General features: G+C 40.0%; 1 protein-coding gene across 2 annotated transcripts in view; it reads right to left on the bottom strand.

Annotated features, from left to right (window-relative positions):
• Positions 1 to 20,640, bottom strand: part of NELL1 (neural EGFL like 1) — a 290,897-nt gene that overhangs the window by 237,913 nt on the left and 32,344 nt on the right. For both annotated transcript variants that reach the window (XM_068945356.1, XM_068945355.1), the window contains exon 4: positions 12,927 to 13,097. In XM_068945356.1, the coding sequence (XP_068801457.1) occupies positions 12,927 to 13,097 (171 nt within the window). The remainder of the gene's footprint in view (positions 1 to 12,926; positions 13,098 to 20,640) is intronic.

The following is a 20,640-nucleotide window of genomic DNA, read 5'->3' on the forward strand; positions in this document are numbered from 1 at the left end:
AACACCTTTTTGGAGGAAGCATTGCAAACAGACACCTGTGACATAAGAAATACAATCATATAGAAAACAAAAGATCTATAAAATAATCAGTGGGCTCCTGAAAGGAACTGCATCTAAAATATCTGCATTCAAATACACATACACACACCTTTCTCTGCACAGAGAAAGAGCCTCCCTAGGAACCTAGCTCTTTTGGACAAGGGACAATTCCCTTCTGAGCACCCAATTTTTAATGATTTTTATCACCTTGATATCATTCCAATTAGATAGGAAAATACTGTTATCCTCATTTCACATATGTGCAAACTGAAATATGGAAAGGCTAACCGATTCATCCAAGATCACAAAGACCGAGTCAGAAAGGGACTCTCCCTAAGTTTTAAGCCACTGGGCTGCCTCATGCACTGGGCTATGTTTCCTCTGGAACAACTAGGACATGGAATTCTCTCTTGCAGTAAAGTAGATTTCTTGCTACTTTAACAGGCAAAAGTTAATACTTAAAGAGCATTTCCTTTTTCGTGGAGACAAAACTCCCTTTCATACATATAATATTTGCCATGCCAAAAGCATTTTGGAAATAGCTGAAATATTTAGGAGAACAAGAAAACAAACTTTGTCCCTGTTCACATGAGAACACATAAACCAGCATGAACTGAACAGGAGGTGCGACTGACAAAAAGTCTGAAAAATAGAATAGACTACAATTCCAACAGTTTATTATGAAGTAGCACGTCAAATCATAAAACTTCCTATTTATTTTGGCTCTAAAGTATGAGTAGGTTACTAAGAACAGAATGCTGCCTTCTCAGATTTTCAGACTAGATATGAACCAGAGACATTTCCTTTATTATCAGTACAGTTAAGTCACAAATAGCTGCAGTCTAAATACTGCTGTGGCTGAAGCACGGCAAGACCCTCATTTCTCAGTCCCTGGTCTCTACTAATTCAAGGACAGGTTTATATATTCCTGATCTGGTTGTCACATTTACTCTCATGAAGCTATAAATTTCTGTGTAGCGGTCAGGTGTGGATTTCATCACACCCAATTTTAGATGCCTTAAAGGTATACACCTACAATGGAGCTAGTCATCTAGACTCATTTTAGCTGTTGAAGAGACAGAAGTGTTTCTGGGGTGCGATTCATCTTACCGTAAATGAATCACTCTCTGAAGCCACCTCCAATGACTGCACAGGAGCACTTTGACATCAGTGTGACTCATCAAAACAGATTTTTGCAATTCAAAAACAGATTCTCAAAATTGACATTCCCTTGCAAGCACGCCTCACCTTAAATGTATCCATCTGTATCCTACAAACTCAAATAAACCAAAAGGCATTCAGATTGCCACATGCAGTAATGCATCATAAATGATCGAGTCTTTAAAATAGCAGTCAACCTCTTTAATAAAAAGGCAGGGAAATGGGAAGGTTTTGCATCAGTTTTTCTCCTAATCTAGGCTGCAGAGGTGCTAACCACCTTGACCATTGTTACCATCTTCAGCTGAGGCAGCAAAAACTCAGCACTTCTGAAATAACAAGTGTCAAGCCTCTTAGCACAGCCCATAATATAAAAATAACTAGCCACTTCGAAAAGTTTCCCAGCATGTTTTCTGAATCTCAAATAAACTGATGATGATTTCAGACTCTAGCTTCAAGATAGTCTTGGCATTCATCTTTATGCTTATTCTCCTGAAGGCATTAAGAACTGATTTTGAAAAGAAATACTAGGATATCTCTACATAGTTGTCTTTCACCACACTGTCTCTATGCTTCCAAATGAAAATGTATCAATACCTCCATGATTGTTTTGTTGTTTTTTGTTTTTTAAAAGAGTGTTCACAGAGAGGATGCATTATTTGACATGCATTCAGTTCTGGAGCAACTTTATCTGAATTATTCATTTAGTCTTTAATGCTCTGTTTCAAAAAAAATAATCTTCCTGGGGAAATTTTTGATTTTTCATGCCATCTCTTCTGTCATAGTATAAGAGTTCACAATCACTTAACAGAGAAAAGCAATTTAGATAAAAATGTCAGGTTTTGAAGGATGCTTTTTGTTATTAAATTTGGAACGTACAGTAGTAACCACCAACTATTTAATCGAAGTTACTGTTCAAGATCTGAGAGAAAAAAAACAGGTGGTGTCCAGTAATACTAAATGTTAGAAAAAAGGCTCAAGAGTGTGTGCTTAAGTCTAAAGCTTTTAGACTCGGTCACTTAAACCGTTTCATTGATTTTCCTGCACAATCACCAAGATAAAGTGAAGGTATTCTAATTATCAGTTTAGATTTTCGAAACAGAGAACCTAAATGTAACAATAAAAATATATCTAAATAAATCTCTATAAGCAACTTCTTTTTCTACACCAGAGAAATGCAAGTTAACGTCAAGAGACTCCAACATACAGGAGTAAACATAACAAAAAAAAAAATAAGTAAAGATGGCCAGAATAGCACGTTGCACTGTCAGGTTTGGGATTTTATTTTCACATAGAGAGAATAAGGGAAAATTCAGAGAAATGTTAGCTGCCCTTTTTGAGCTTTCTCTGCAAAGCACATTAGGCTTTTCAGTTTCTTACAAAATTATTGATGACTCCTAGCAGCCTTTTCTTGGTCATTCGACTAAAAACCATCATTGCTATCTATTCAAAGCAAAGGGTGAGACTCACTAAATGATACGACATTGACCATGCAAAAACTCATCCTCCTCAGAATACTAGTACTTACGTGGGATCTTTCTCTTGGAAATCCCAAAGCGCTTTACAAACAAGGTCAATTTTAACAACTTTCTTTTGCAGCTAATAGAACAGAAGCAATTGGTTCCTGGTGATTTAACAGTCCTAAGAGTGTCCAAGTCCTAGGCTAATATTGTGTCTAGTAGGCTGCAGCGTTTACCCATCTTCATATAAAGAACAAAGCACTCATGAATGTGCAAGAAACCCAAAAAACATCAGACATACTGAGGCAAAAATGTGCCATCCTCTACAACATATAAGAAAACAGGCCTTACGCTGAGGTTGCAAGTATTTCCAAGGACGTTTAATCTAGTCAGAAAAGGAAACTTGTCCATTTGATTATGATTTCCAAAAGTCTTTTTTTCCCATAAAAGAATTAGAACAAACTAACAGATCAACTACATCCCCTGTCCAATGCATCTAGAGCACTTTGTACTTTACTGCATGTGCACCATTCATAGTTTTCCAGAGGGAAATACAGGACTGACACCCCAGTGCCAGCTGATTGATACCAGCTGGCTTCACAGCCAAAGGGTTATTGCAGATTTCAACTTGGACAACCCCCCCCCTTTTTTTTTTTTTAATAGGTTTCATAAAAGTCTATTCTGACCTGGTAAATAGCATGTGGCTCATGGTCCAAGCATCACCCATAAAAGTTGCATGTAATTCCCAGGCAGCAGAAGCCTAACAGGAATCTACTTGTCATTGTTGCAGGTGAAGATGCCAACTGCTGCTTTATTCAGCCAGCTTGGCCACGGCAGTATTTAAGGTGGCACTTGTGTTGGAAAACGTCTGATCTTGTGTGCTAAAGGAGATGTCATCTACTTACACAGACTTTTCTTATGAATATCAACATCCACAACTCTAAACTGATTGGAATTTAGGTACTTATCTTTAAATATCTCAAAGCAGAGTTAAAAGCCACATAGCTCAAATACCACTTTTCAAATAGATCTCTAAATCAAAGGTATTCTGGCAGTCTTTTTGCCATTTGTAAGCAGATATTGCTATCTGAGTACCAGAGCGTACAACTTGTAGCAGCAGTTTCTTACAGTCAAACAAATAGCCATTACAGACAAGGAGACAAATCCACTTATAAATGAAGACAAGACTAAAAGTCAGTGTCGCTAAAAGACATCCTGTAACATCAGCAAGCTTTGAATCGTGTTCTAAATGAGAACAGTGAATAAAGCAAACTTAAAAAGAAAGCTAAAAATCACAGCACACTCGTTTCTTACCATACCAGCTCTTCTCAGTAACAGATGCTGAATATTCAGAATACATCCCATATGCCAAATATCAGTAACCCAAAACTAAGCAATTAAAAGACTCTACAAATAAAAGGAGAAATTAATGTAACGGGTTCTTCAAAGGGATAAAAAGAAAAGCTCTTCTCCCACAAATTAAACAAGAAGCCCTTACATAGACTGAGACGGACACGAGATAAAAAATCTGCAATAAACTTATTTACAAAACAAGCAGAAAATTAAGTCTATCTTATATCAGAAAGCAATAGGGTTAAAGCATGCATCATCATACTGGCATGAAGTAGCGCTGGTACTTCAGATCTTGCAGCAAAAATAACCCCCAAAATAAGATTCTACTAGAAAGAGGTCAAACCGTGGCTACATGGCTTATTTCCATTTTGTCATGGATTACTGTTGGTGTTTGTCATAAAAATTTGTCAAGTGAGAACTAGCAGTGCTGAAACTCTGCTTCCACTACACTGACCTGTGTTATACAGGTACATGGCCGTTGAGCTGCAGCACATCGGTCCTGGCCGCACACCTGGTCTCCATTACAGTAGAACCTGAAACTTAGTAAGCCTGCAGCTTGTAAGTACTCCCTTTTTAACAACACATATGGGGCTTTCCTCTTTTCCTTCTCACGATGCTCTCAACTACAAAGTCACTTCAGCTGCTTTAGTAAGCTAGGTGCAAAAGTGAGAAGAATCAAGCTGGTGATTCCAACTCCTTCCTGCACTGCTACGAAAAATAACGTTAAGAATAAGCCAGCCAAACACAGCCTTCCTATTAAATAGCTTCTTTCCTCCCTCCAAAAAATCCTCTTCTGAGAAGTTAATTGCCCTACAGAGCATCCTGTCACAGGATCATCTCATCAAGGGGCTCATGTCATCACTAAATAATTTGTGCGTAACCATAAAATAATCTCATCCACATTCCAGAGTCGATTTCCTTTCACAAGCAAACGTGACACAAGCTCAGGCCCGCAGGCTTGCGTGCTGACATCCTGCGTTTGCTGCCATGCTGCTGGCAGAGCCCTCCCGCTGGTTTTGCCTCAGCGTCATGCAGTGACGCGTAGCTCTCTCCAGAGCAGCCAGTCCTTCCCACCAGCCGCCGTCCCTGTAACTCCACGGAGGGCCGATTCGTTCCAAGTTCCCCAGTTCTTACTGCAAGTTCACTGGGTAAGCTGCATCTCCGTTTCCTCGGGGTATTTTTCAACTGCTTGTTTTAGCCTTGGCGGTTTGAAAGATAACACCGCACGCTTTCCACGATAACTCACTGGCCGTGACTGAGGAAATGCATGAAACATACAGTAAACATAGACCAAGCAGTTATGCTGGTTCTAAAATTAAGTTTTGATGGAAACTGCCAGGCAGACAGACAGAAAAGCACTCTCCAGGGAGAGGTTTGGCACTCATTCCTCTCAGCACCTCATGCGCTCCAGAGGTGAAAGCATGGCTCAACCCAGGTCAACGAGAGCTTCTGCTGCAGACTGCAGTGGGGCAAGGGTTCCCCCCCAGGGAGACCGCACGGCACATCGCTCACTCAAGTTTAAGGTAAGTGGCTGCCGTGACTCAAAGACCCAGCTAGGGCTCAGGAAGCCCTCTCAGTCGCGTTATTTGACACAATGTTAGTTACTTGCCTTCATTTTTGACATCCTGAAGGGAATGCCATTACAATCGCAGCTTAATTACAATAATACAGCTTCCACTGATTCTTTTGTTACTGACTCATCTCAGATACAAAAACAGTTTACAGGACAAGAAATAGTGTTTTATCTTACTCCTATGCTCAGTATCAAACTACCACCTTCATCACCTCACTGCTCTTTCAGAGTATCAGTACATTCATAATATGGGTCACACCAACAAGTTATCAAATAATTGAAACATTTAAACTGAAAACAGCGGCCAGTATCTGATGTGTTATTAAAAACAGGACCAGGTCACTAAACACATAGCTGAGGTGAAAGAGAGCACTTTCTCAACCCCCTCAAAACACCTCATGATCTGAAACATGACCCAGGACTGCCGTTACCGCCCTCTCCACTAGCACCCACGCGAAGCGGCTCTCGCCTCACGGCACAGACCTGGACCCTGGCTTTTCCCCAGACCCAGTCCTCAGCTCATCTACCCTCATTATCCTCAGCCGGGCCATCCAAAACACTTGGGAGGCCTGGACACAGCTCTCCCACCTGCAGGCGAGCCGAGTGGCTCCGAACCGCACGTGAAGCGAGACGGGACGCTGACCGGCAGCTGCAGCAAAACCTGCGCCCCCGCCTGCCCACGCCAGCCGCCCGCCAGGCTCCCCCCGCGCGGCGGCGGGGCCCGACACGCGCCGGCGGCAGCTCTCCGACCTCAGCAGGCTTGGGCCCTTCTCCGTGCCTTGACACGGCGCTACTCAAAGCGCTCATCTGAAAAGACTGTGGACTACTTGCTACGTGGAGATTCAGGTCTCGAGCCAGCCTCTGAATAGCTCAGAGGGGCTCTCGTCTGCTATTTGGGCACAGGCCCAGTACTTTCTATAAAGAAGTATTTAACTAAAATTACTATTTCTCAAATAAAACTCCAGTATTACACGGCATGACTTCCAGGTCTAAATCCCAGACTTCAGCAAACCGCATTGCAAAGAAGAGTTCACTTATGTTTTGGGTCTCAGTTCATGTGCCTGGCTGGTGCAAGATAATTGTTTTTATAATCTGAAAGGAAAAACCCAAAGCATTTGCTCTATGTAGTTGATTTTCAAATTACCATGATCTTCCTCTCTATCTGTACCACCCCATTAACACTTCAACAAATTAAAGGAAAATAGAACCAAGTAATAGGAGATTTCCTCTGAAACACTTCTACACAAATCTCCACACTCGCTTCAAACTATGCATGCTAAATTTTCAGGGACTGCTTTAGCACAAACACCCCAATTTAAGGGTTTATTACTTTGACATAAGAAACAATCCAACTGTACAGTGGAACAATATAAAAGTATTTGAGAACAGGATCATACACCTATTAACATGCTTTAGAAAAATGAATAACTCATTTGAGGCTTTCCAGTCCTCATTTAAGATTACTTCCTCCGCCACTATCCACCCTCTCTCTCTGACACACCCATAGCATACGAATACAATGAATGCAAGATGTCATAGTGAAGCATAACACAACATTATTCCTGTCCTATTGAAGTCCTGAACCTGTCTGTCAATATTTTCAATTCACAGGAAAGCACCATTAAGGCTTAATTCAGCAGCAGGTGGGCTCTGCAAACTCTGGCGCTCCAGGGGTCCCCAAAACTCCCCAGACTGCTGCAAGTTCCCCCAGGAGCCCCTGAGCCGAACCCCCAGAGGTCGACCCTGCTCGTTTCCTGCTCTTCAGCAGGAGCCTAACGAACATCGGCAGGACCGGGACACGTTCCTAAAAGCAACCGAAGCAGATTCCTGCTCTGCCCTGACCCTTCTGGAGCCACGGGCAGTATCCCGGCTGCAGCACCATGCCCCAGGTAGTTTCGCCAGCAGATGACACTGCTTGTATGGACTGTAAGTGGTTACCACCTTCTAAGTGAGGAAAGGATCTAAGTCAGCTAGGCACAGCTACAGATTATTATAATTTGTTTTCTTTAGTACGTTTCAATCACAGTCCCATACCTCAACACTTTCACAGACACTCATCACCTTTTCCACATCCAACCAATGCAGCATATAAAAATGGGAAAAAAAAAAACCTTCAGCTGATTCATCTAGGATTAAAAAAGAAACTTTCCTCATAAACAGGGACAGGAGTAAGAGATACCAGTCAGTATTGGGTCACACCCATACCCATCATTACAGTGTTGGGTCAGACCCATACCATCATTTACTCTGCTGATGTAAAAGCCAGCCTACACAAGTAACCCTGACTATTATTTAAAAAAACAAACAAAAAAAAACTTTTCTCAAGGTGATAGTCAGACTGAATGCATACTGAACGTCTCCTTGCAGGTTAGCTACAATAAGGATAATGCTGCAAGACCTGAGCAGCTGACAGGATAGGCCTGCGGGAGATCTCTCATTCTAAAAAGTTTATAGCCTTTCTGTCCAACAGAAGGGGCATTCAGTAGAGGAAAATTGACTTCCAATCCAGAACACCATAGGTCAGAAGTTGGGTGCATAATTATATCACTCTGCCCAAGGAACCATCTCTCTGCCAGCTTCTGTTACAGATTAAAGAATGAGGACAAGCAATCTGGATCAGGTAACCACATTAAAACGTTGAGAGTAAATAACCCAGCGCCATATCATTCCCACCACATGATCTCTATAAAGAGAAAGTATTTTACAGGAACTAAAGCAGTGGATCTCTGTTTTAAATAGATGCCTTAACCTTCTTAAAATTTACTATATTTTAAAGTTATAGGAATTATAAGAATTTGTTTAGAGAAGCTGAAAACATCAGGATGGCAGCCTGAAGACCTTATTTATGAAAGCTCAAAGGTTTGAGATTCCCATATTTGGATTATGTTGCTTTAATTTATTTATTTTTTCAATTAAAAAGTTCTCAATGCTCATGCATTTTTTATTCCTTAATGCTCTGTTCTATCAGGAGAAACATAAAAGAAGCAGACAGCATGCTTTTCAGATGGAGACTGCTCCAGTTTTATAAACTATTCTCTCTACGCTCCTACCAAAAAGGGGAAAAAAAAAAAAAAAAGGCCAAGATTATCTGTCAAAACCACAGGTTGTATTCACGATAAAAGGCACTCCAGCATATATTTTCACTGGAAAGCATTAATTCTTGCAGAAAACTGTCTTCTCCCTTTTATGCCTGCAGATGGAGTTCATCAAGTAAAGGAATACTGATACAGTCTGGGCAGATGAGTACTTTCATAGCAATGCAGGCAATGAGAAATAAAACAATAAAAATAAAAAACAGACAAGCCTGGGTTACCTCCCTAGACGAACGAGACACATGGTGAACAGTTTGGAGTTTACATTGCTTGAATAAATTATCAGTAAATATATCTTAATACAGTTCCTACCACCTCTTAAAATTGTCACTCTGACGCTATTCCCTCACAATTATCATTCTCTTACGTGTAATATTTTTCTGTGCTGTTGCTGAGTTTACAAGCGTTACAACAGACAGTCGGGTAACACCAGCAACACTACAGACTCTTTACAGTTGAAAGTAATTTCAATTCAAGTGAAAACAATGGCAGATCTTGTGAGCTCTGACAGTTTCCAGGGGTTGAAAAATCTCCTGACTGCAGCTATGCAGAGCAGCACCTTCTGCCTCTGGCTCTCCAAAGGGCCAAGGTCTGGGAAGGAGCATGGCAGAGTTCATTTCATTCTGTATCAACCCTTTGGTGCCATAGGACCCTCTGACAATATAGTAGCTCTAGATTAACCTAAACGCCCAGCTAAATGGCGCCCCCTGACAGCCCCCATACCCCTGGAGCAGGGAAGCACAGATTTTACAGATAACCAGTACTTCAAAACAAGGTGCGTACATCACTGGTGAACGCAGCGTTGGAGGAGTGCGGAAATGAATGTGCAGCACAGGTTAATTCCCATGCTACTTTCAGCACAGGTTTTACTTGTGCCTCAGCTGTACATTTATAATGAATATAGTCTTTTCATTTTTCTAAGCTTTCTGAACTGCACTAGAATGTTAAAAACATGTTAGCGAGTACATCTGCCGCTACTCTGTCATTTGTCTGAACTGTTTTACTGGCTAAAGATTACCTCCTAGGCCCAATGCAAAGGCTGTGAAAAGAGTCTGGTGGCGTGCAACAGGCTTTTACTCTGGACTCTAATTTATCTTCCTGTGTCAGCAGCTCTGCGCTCTGGTAGCAGACTCAATAACAGTTCTTATTCCTTGCTTTGAAGGAGCACTGAAAGGAGCAAATAAGACACAGTAGGAGCTGATGTCAAAAGGACACATACTTGGGCAAATATACCTCCTTTGATATATATGCCTCTCCCACCATGTTACATATCATTAGAACAGAGGCAATTATACTGTTTTAAAGACAGCTCTCAAAAGCACTGAAGGCTTTTTTACCAGTTCTCAAGTACCTTTCTCTAACCTATCCATGTCTGCAAAGTAGAAGCCAACTTTGAATCGAATCCAAAAGACAATCATGTACCTAATGTCCAAGCAATTTTACGAATCAGAGCAACGTGGATGAAAAGGTTGGGAAGCATAAAAGTAGATTGGACAATTTGTTTACAATTTGAAAGTTTTCGTCTCCAGTGCTTTCTGACCCGCTGCAGTTTTTAAAGGCTGAAGGCTAGCTCTGAGTATCAATAAAAATCCTGTAGCAAACTTGGGAAAAATACCAAGCACAGCCTAACATAGACACTTTCATTCCACTCTTGCACACAGATTAACAACTCTGCACTCACAAATCTCTCACCCAGCAGAACATCCCAAATGTATAACACATTATCACAGCCCAAAATGAACTGATTAACGCATTTATACAAATTCATGCACATTCACACAGACGCAATGTTGCAACTCCCTTAAAGCCAGGGTGTATCCAAAGGGTGTATCTTGGTTGATTTTTTTTTGCTTTTTGCCTTGTTTTTATTGTTTATTTTTATAGTAGTGGCATGGTAAAAAGAAAGCATAAAACTTGGTTAGCTAGATAGGTAGACCTCAAGCTAAACCTTTGTTTAGATGAACCGACAGAAAGAGAAACATCATCCCAAATCTCTGCAAGAGGCGAAACGCGGTGACTCTTTTGACTGCAGTCGTATTCTCTTCCCCTGTGACTCACTTGTTCAATTAAGTCTGCAGAAACATCACTTCTCATTAGGCATCCTGCGCTCTGCTGAGAGCCAGTGACACCACGCTAGCCTAAAATGGTGACGTTTACATGTAAATTTACAGTCCTGAATACTGGATTCTGTGCATACTTTTAGCTGCAGCTTTCCCGACTGTAACATTAGGAAGGCTCAGGTCTCTTGGCAGTCCTCAAAAGTACGCCTCATTGGCTTTCCCTTCTTTAGGCCAAGCATTTCACTCTCACATCTTTTGCCACTTATTGTAGTGTCAGCAGGAAACATTAGTGCAAAGAAGAAAAAAAGAAGTGATTCTTTCTTTGAGCACAAAGATGTAGGGAGTTAAGATACAAAGCCAACTACAACCATCAACATTCACAAAAATCTCTTAATTAATCGAAAAGAGATGCCACAGCTGAATCAGGGACATAAGATCTCTTTTTTCACTGAAGCCTCTACTATGATCTACTATGAGCCTCAAGTCACGCTTTCAAAACTATTCCCATTACTATTCATAGGAGTTGGCATAAACTACCACAAATACACAGCCAAATGGAGACATTTAGCTATGGATCCGTGCTGGCAGCAGCCTTTAGATACACCACCCTAGGGAGCACTCTTAGATGTACCAGCCCTGCTTAAGGCTACCTGACACAGAAGGATATATACATTTACAACCTTATATGACAGCATAGCTTATTCCATAATTATGTTCATCTATTCCTGCCTGTTCCTGTAAAGAAAATCAGGTCACAATTATCATTCTGTACAACTCTTGTCCCTGGATAGACTTGTGTACCAGGAAGGCTTTTCATATTGTCTTGCTTTCGTACTGTGTGCAAGAAGCCAATTAGTGAAAAAATCTGCCAAGAGGGCCTTCCTGAAACACTTTTGCCTTTCATTAAAAAGTGATCATAACGGATAATGAAGAACCTCTCCCAAAACCTATTATGTCAATAAACAAACAGAAACATACACTATGGTAAGCAAAGAAATAACATAACAGATAAATAATAGTAAGATAAATAAATCAGAGGACAGAAATTAAGATTTCATGCCTGAACAAAATTAAAATTGCTCTAAGCATTTAATTGTTACTAGGGTCCAAACAGTAGGATTCAATAAACAACCTTCCTTGAGATTAGATTTTTACTGTCACTAGTTAATGCAGTTGCAGAAAACAGTCATTACTTTCTTCTCAAAACAGTATCTCATAATTACTGTGGTCAAAATTAAAACTTTTTCAATGTTCCAATAACCACCTGCTCCCATAACTTTATTCCGTCCACCTGAATGAAATGAAATAACAGCTACCATCACTCTATATCACTTAAATATCACAATCCCAAAATGCATATGGTAGGCTGATCCTACTAATGAAAGGAAAGGATATTTTTGACATTAATTTCAGTGCAAGAAGAACTGAAACTAATGTTTTGTTTTCTCCACTCCTAAAAACTATTTTGAAGGTCTCAAATCTGAGTTTTCCGAGTTGCCTCATCAACCGCTAAGTTCGTGAAAGCTAAGAGTCTTCAGTATATTGTGAAATCAAGTCCCAAGGGAAGAGAGGTTCTGGGATGGTAGTCTGCTTCTTTTTCATTCCTTGAAATCCTGACAATCTGCCATCTTGCAGTCTTCACAGGTTTTAAAGGAGGACAAAAGTGCAACGACAGAAAGAATACCCTACAGAAAATAAGTGGCACCAGTTCTGCACACTCAAAGAGAAGCCTGCAGGTTTCCGAGAAGTTTCCAAGCCAGGCAGCAAGCAGAAAAATCAGTAAGTGTACTACTTGATTATGTAAAATAACATAAAAATGCCTCTGACATATCTATCTGTTCTTTAAGTTTCCAGGTATGCTGAGTGAGGCAGTTCACAACAGAACAGACTGCACACCAATCTATCACACTTAAATGCAATCACAGCCTACCATAACACCAGCCAGTATCTAAACTGCATATAGATGCATTTAATACTCTCTAGCCAGCAATCAACCTTTTCCACATTTGTTCATAATCCCAATGTACCGTTTCATTTTAATGCTTTGTTTTCTTTTTTATCTCAGTGCAGTTTGCTGTGATTTTTAATTTAACTTTTTTAAAATTCCTTTCTGATTTTGCAGTTCTGTTCCTGTGCCATAAACTGAGAACATTTTTTAAAGAAATATAAATTACTGAATACATTTTCTTACCTGTTGCAGTCCACGTGGAGCAGAAGGTGGGATGCACTAAGTGACACAGCAATCTTGTGCCATTGTCCATCAGCCAGACGGTATGGAAACACCTCTGTTCTTGACTTTCCATTAAACCTGTAGTAATATCTAATCTCATCCCGTAAGCCGCTGCTCTCCAGTTCAAAATAGCTGTATTTAAAACAAGAAGAAGAATCAATTCCGTTTATTGGTAAATTTATTACTTTCATTTCCTTATGTCATAATTTCCAAATTCACAGATGATTTCTAATCAACCACCACGTGGAAGGTCACAGTCTGAAGGGGTTAAACAGCACAGACTGTATAATCCACTACTTTTGTTTTTGTTTGTTTTTTTAAAAAATAGAGATAGACAAGTATTATACATTTAGTACATTACAAAAATAACACCATTTACGTGAAAACAGCTCATGTTCAAAACACCATTTGATAGTCCTGAAAATTGATGTCCTCTTTTCATCCATAGAGCACGTTAAATTATAAGGAAACAAACAATCCTTACTCTATTCACCAAATGCTTTGTATGAATGCAGGATTTGTAGGCAACACAAAAACAAAGGACTATTCACAGCATTACCAATGAACAAACAAAAAGCCACTATGGTAAGAAAGCACCAAGTAATCCTTAAACTTGTATTTATTCTTTTGCAAATCTACTTTTTAAAAGTTTGCTTACTTTTTAGGATACCCCTACACACAATTGTGCATAATTCATTTTCTGACTGCTATTTTTAGAGCTGTAATTGCTCAGCTTTACAAGAAAACAAAAACCCCTGGCTAGATTAGGTCTCTCAAAACCTGGCACAAACAATCAAAACCTTCAGACAGTTGTCGCAAAAGCACAGTCACAGGACAGGACCTCCTTGTTAACAAAGTAAGGCCATTAACCAGCCTCCTTGCGGCTGGAAGGACCGGCTCTGTTTTCAAGGTCACAGCATCGCGTTCTTTTCCTCCTGGCCACCGCCAATTTAATGCGTCAGTTGAAAGAGGGGTGCTAATTCAGGATAAAGAGAGGAGAGCAAAGTAATGAAATGCATTTCCAAGAAACAGATGCAACACAGCATAATAAATCTCCAGGTGCTGATTTTCATTTTCACACGAGCCTTTTACACTGCTCATGTACACAGAGCCCAACAGGCAGCATAAACAAGCTTTAATGCGAGCTGTGCACACTTCACTAAGAATAGTTCTTCCTACTAAAGTGGCAACTATTTAAAACACAAAAATTAAAAAATAGTTCTGCGGGAGAAACTTGCTTATATGATAAAACACGAGCTGGGAATGTATGCAAAAGTTGGCAAGAGACTGGGAAGGGGCACGCCAAAAGAATAAAGCTTGTTCCAAAAAAAAAAAAAAAAAAAAAAAGACGAAAATCAAACCCTCCATCTTGCCAATGCCTTGTTGTTCAGACAGCCATCACATTTTTCAGGCAACAAATGAGCATTATAGCGTCACCTCAATCAAAGATTCAGGGGCAAAGTAAAAACAGTCACAGGCAGATAAGGGCAAAACCAAAACTGAAAAGCAAGGCTGGTACACGTACAAATAAAATACATGCAGAATAGAGTGGAAGAAGTAAGAAAGGCTGCTATTACGAAGGATTTAGCCTGCTTCCTACACGCAAAGGGAAAATGAGGGCAGAGGAACAGAAGTTCTCTGCAAGGGAGAGAGTTAATTTTGATTAACTACCTCCTCCTAGTCCCCTTAAAATATCTAAATTATACTAATGAGAAATCTGGAGAGGATTTTTTTTTTATTATTTTATGTTGATAACCCAGTAGGAGCACAGTCAATATACAGAAGATGCTGCTGCTGGCATTTTGCAAGTCAGGAAAGCACTAGGACAAGTGCTGTCAATGAAGTCATACTTACAAAGTTAAATGTTTCATAATTGCCATCTGCTGTCAAAGCACAAAAAGAAGTCATTAAAGGACTTTCTCTCTTCTTCAGATAAGCAGCAGCAAGGCAGAAAACTTCAAAAAAAAAAACAAGGGAAAACTACATAACATGCCAGTACCTCTCTCTCACACACAGACTATATGTATAAATACATATTTATTTACATGGTTGATCACAGAAGCTTAAGAGCCGGAGTGCAAGACAAGCTCTTGTTGTGGGAAACACATTGCTTCCTGCAGTGATTCTTTATAATCCCTTACAGCCACAGAACTAATCACTTACTACACGATATTTTGTTTGTTAGTAAAAAAGTGATATTCTAGCCCTGGAAAGGTCAGACGAATCTTACTGATAACTAACTTACAGTTAGTTAACTTATGTTACAGTAAGATACTTAGGTATTTTACCGACACATAATCATATTTACATTATATTATTTGAACAGCATAGGACACTGCAAACTACATAGTTTCTCATCTGAGAAGTTTTACTGTCAGTAGGTACTTCAGAACTAAAGCTGCTTGTTGCCTATGTACTGAGTTTATTGTCAGTCTCCCAACTAATTCATATAATACAGAAGCGACTAGTTAAAATTTACTGTAACAGTTAGTGCTAGCATTTTTATGCATGTATACCTCTTGCACTGCTAAGAGCCACAGAACTGAATGAAATACCATGTTTTACCTCGTCAGTTACAGAAACAGAGGATAACAGCAGACAAACCCTGCATCTGTTTCTCACTACCCTTCAGCCAGTGCAAATCAGAAGCAGTTATGCTCTAGCCAACACAAACCCAGCAGCAGAAACCGTAGGATTAGGCTAATCTATCTGAAGTATTTAAATAATACAGGACAGTGTAAAGCAACATTTTTCCATTGTTTTTACTGAAACTGCATGAATTCACACTGAGAACTTGACTACACACACGCTCCACCATATTCCCAAGACAACTGAGAACATGCAGCTGTCTCCTCTAACAGAACGTAATTCATTTGGAAAGGGCATGCTCAACAGCAAACCACCTTCTCTTCTTTCTTCCTTCCTCTAGAATTTGGATGAAAACCTCTTCAAACATCAACAACATAAAGGCCACTCTCTCCTGAAATAAATGTGCCTGCTGTGTATTGAAGTCCTAATCTGCATATTGTGGAATGGAAGACAGATGAGTGGAAAAATATGAGCTTAGGCAAGTAGTCAACTTGTGAGAAAATAATTTCTACAGCCAGGGAAAAGAAGAGATTTCATTTTTTTTGAATGTCTCATCTTTGATTTGAAACACCACTACACAAATTTGTATCTACTATAAACTGACAGGTAAATAAAGTAACAGAAGCTACCATACAAGAGGAAGGGAAAGGAAAGGAGCAATCTCTAACCTTTGGTTTTTGGGTAGGTTCTTGCTGATATTTTAGGAGGAAGACAACCCAGGATCAGAACAAGTCGGGGTTCCTCAAAGGACTGCAGCATCTCAGAAAAAAAGCTGGTCTTCCACACTTTTACTGCCTGAATAAATATATCATCAGTAGCCAAATGTGAACTTCCAACATTGCCATGAGATCCATAGCAACAGTCCCTGGGAGACCACCAAGTATTACAACTAGTTCTGCTTCTGCATCACATCTGCATGAAGCATGACTGGAATAGGTCTAAGATATCTGTGCGTTAACTCGCTGCTATAGTTAGCCCCCTGCCACTGTCCTTATTACTTTTTCCATGAAAGGGAGACTTGAGACAGCAATCCATTTGTCGACTTGTTAACACTGAGTGATGGGTTCTTGTTTCAGTTGTTATTTCTCAAGGAAAATTTTCATGTTATTTCCACAAAAGGTGATCAAAAGCAGCACGCATTTTGACAGATGAAATTCTCAGAACATATGTATTAAGAAAACACGCTGTTTACGGAACTGCAATACAAACCATTATACGACCTTGGCTGAAATTCTTCCATTACTAGAATTTTTATATTAAGTGTGTAAGCTACTGCTGGCTTCTTTTATACAATTATAGAATTCAAATGCTCTTTACAGACCTGTCAGCAGTGTCTCATTCAAAGCATAAGAGAGCAAAAAGCAAAAACATACTACTAAATTCAGATGAATTTTATGCACATCAAAAAAGTTGGGATACTTTAAAATCATAGAATGCCCTTTACAGAAGGACAATATTATTCCACAGTCAGCTCGAGATGCTTTACGGTTCTTTCTGAAAGCATCTGAAACTCCTATATACCTCACATAAGGGTCTTGTTATAAGAAGATAACACCCGACTTGAAAAAGCAGTGAACTTTGGTTTTTTGGACATAATCATAGTGAAGATTCAATTGGGCATTTGACAACTCTTTCCACGTCCAGACCAGGAGAAAAGGTGCCCAAAAGCCTACCCTAAGTTATAAATGGCTGCTGTGGATGTAATGACCAACAAAATTGAAAGAGCCAGTATCAACATTAAATAATAAGATGCAAGACACCTGAAATGGAGGAAGCAAAGTATTTCTCTAAGATGAGTTGGCTTACATCCATTAGCACGTTAAAGATACATGCTCATGCGTTCATCATAGCTACCAAAGCAGTGATCTTAACATGTGACAAATGACACCCCATTTCAAAGATACTGCTCTCAGGTTGCACTGCGTGGAAATGGCCAGAGGAGAAAGGGCTCTCAGGCTCCAGATGAGACGCGACTCCAAGAACAGCTGTAGAATATACAGTCTTTTGAATATCTTTACTGTAAATAGTACTTTTTGTTCTGATCTTATGATGCTAACATTTATGATTAGACAACAAAACAGCCCACAGTGAAGACAGGGCACCATCTGGTAAGCACAGTCCTGATTAAGTGTTTAAATAGGAGCTCTAAGAATTAAGACAAAACTTCTTTTTGCATTTCATTCTGGAAATCTTCCTCTTCATCAAATCCAAACATAAATAAAGCAGACCTATCACACTGACTTTAACTTCCGCCATCCCTGATCAAGTGCCAAATGAAGCCCCACAGCCTCTTTGAAGGAGCAGCACCAGCACTTATAGCAGATGCTCTTACAGATACTGAACAGATGTCCCAGGGCAAGGCAGCAGGCACAGATGGCATCCTTGCAAATATATACAAACTTGGGGTTGCCATCTAGTCAAAACACTTGTGCAGCTGCATGGGATTGCATGGGATAAGGTCACAAAAACTTAGGAGTTCAAGGATGGAAACACTGTTTACCTTGCACATGCCGCAGTAACACTGAAGTCGGTTCTCTCAACTGCTGGAAAAATGACTGCCATAATAAGACTCAGACTTGCTCAAAACAGTTATTGAACAGAAGTTTAAGGAAAGTTCTGGTCAAAGCACAATTTTTTATTTTGTTTTAAAGCAAAGCAAATTCAAGGAAAGTTCAAAGACCAGCCCATTTGCTGTCATCAGCTAGAAACTCAGGAAGCGACCGCACAAATTTGGCTATTCAGACAAGCCTGTGCACGGTTTTTTCATTTCGCGACACCATCCTAGGAAAACAGAGCATCAGAACATTTAATGATATCTATGATAAAAGCTGCTTCAAGCAAGACTGTGTTGCGTTTAACATCTGCAGAAACACTCCTTGATGCATTCAGAGACAACGGCAAAGGAATCCACATCTGTTACCATGCAAATGTCAGGATTTCCAGTCTACGGAGATTCTGTGATGAATCACAGATCGTTATGCTTCTGGCCTTTTATTGCTTTTCACCCCGACAGAGTCTGTGTGCACAGCAGCACACACTACATAGTACTGTTTTGCTTGTGGTGCCAAGCGGTTTAGTGTGGACAGCAGCTTAAAAGAAACTGAGATCTTCTAGCTCTCCCCTGGTGGACAGCAAGTCAGGCCAAGAGCATGCAATGGTAACACTCTGCTAAATTCTGCAGATGGACTGGCAGGACTATGTCCAAGACCATCATCACTGACAATGAAATTATACAGAGCAAAAGCAGCATCTCTGAAACAAAATAACTATCTGACTTTAAACAAAAGTAAACACTCACCTGCCAGTGGCCACCACTGTTCTATATGGATGCAAAACTAGAACAAGTTACAGCTCTCAAAGCAAATATCTCAGTCACTTCCACAGGCGCTGTTCCTGTACCCTAGTTACTATGAAGTGACAGGGTAAGATCCCAAGCTCTGAAGCATTACAGCATTGTCAAACACTGAATTTTGAAGAAATGCTCTAACACGCTCAGGTGTACTGATCTAGTCCTTTGCTACACATGCATACTTACAAACCATACAGAGCTACTTTTTACAGTCAGTTTAACTACAGACAGATTGAGAGGCTGCCCAGCAAAATCATACAGGGCAAGTTTGTGTGGCATTAAAGACTTGCTGCTGTGGCAGAGATTACGTACTGATATCATAAAAGCTTATGAGCAAAACCAGTGACATCAGGCAGCACAAAAGGTGTAGCGAATAGAAGGATCATCTGTGACACTGAAGGTATCTGGAAAATCAGATTAATTTTCTACCAAAGAAATTGCAAAAGTTGAATGCCATATGTTGCATGGAGATTCCTTCATTCTCTACAACTCCAAAAGTATTCCTCCTATACGAGTAAACGTAAAATAAGCCAAAATGGAAAACACTGAATTTAATCACACTCCAATTCTTTCAAACCCCTGAAGTAAAAGCCCAGAAGTTCAACTTCACTGTAACGTTGCTTTACCTAAACACAGTTCTTTCATCCGTTTGTATCCTTTTATTTCAAATAAAAGGAACAAAACCCAGGCAATTGAACAAACTTTTTTTTTTTTTCCATTCAGAGCACTGAGGAAAATGGGAATCATGTTATATTAGCCTAGCCTGGAACATTTAGCAATAAAAATCTCCACAGTGGCATTTTCTGTAACAAACATTTATCTTTTATTCTGCTAGTCTTGTACATGGCAGCTGGGGTATTCCAAGCTGCAAGGCTTTAAGCATTTATGATGCTCAAAATATGCATTTGTGTACCTGCAACTGGGCAAGGGTCATCCAAATACAAATTTACTTTCTTCTTTGATCATATAAAGAAAAACAGTAACTGAAGCATTCATCTGCCAGCTAGAAGACGGCTTGAATCACAGCTGGTTCAAAATAGCTACTCATTTTCATGGTATGTGCTGCAAGGATGAGCTTAACGATTTTTTCTTTCATTTCGTATGTCTAAAAATCTACACCTTCACTGTAGGTGCTATCTGCCTATTGTCTGAAAAAGAGACACAGGCTCTCCCCTGTTCATACTAAACAGACTAGGTGGTATCACACTGCACCTAAAAATCTCCAGCATAGCATCTCAGCAGTGTTCAGAGGCAGCATAGTCAGTAAGACAGAAAAGAGTCCATCACTTAAAGTAAGGTAAAGTCATGACTCCTTCACTTCTATCATGACTCCTTAACTGCTACCATTAGAAGACCACAGATACATACACCTATAAGAACCAAGACATCTCTGCTAAAGGTAGGAATCCACCAGAAACAACCACCCAGCAAAGCAGTGGGAGGAATACTTAACTCCCTCCAAAAAAGCAGGGGTTGACCTGGCAGTAGGGGGTGCAGTCTAGTGTAACCATCACTGAGAGGAACGGCTCTGCTCTCCTGCCTGCATAGTCCCCCCTCATCCTTCGCATCAGATTTAGCCATTCTGCAGCAATATGGCATTTCAATCCAAGGAGCTAATCTGGCAGAAAAGCAGCAGGACAAAAGAAAGGAAAAGAATCATTTCTCCACATATCACCACCCTAAACCAAGTGACCCAACACTCACACGACTGCTGTCTCTACAGTAAGAAAGTTCTTT

Source organism: Struthio camelus, chromosome 5 (assembly GCF_040807025.1).
Source record: "Struthio camelus isolate bStrCam1 chromosome 5, bStrCam1.hap1, whole genome shotgun sequence".
NCBI classification, from domain to species: Eukaryota; Metazoa; Chordata; class Aves; order Struthioniformes; family Struthionidae; genus Struthio; species Struthio camelus.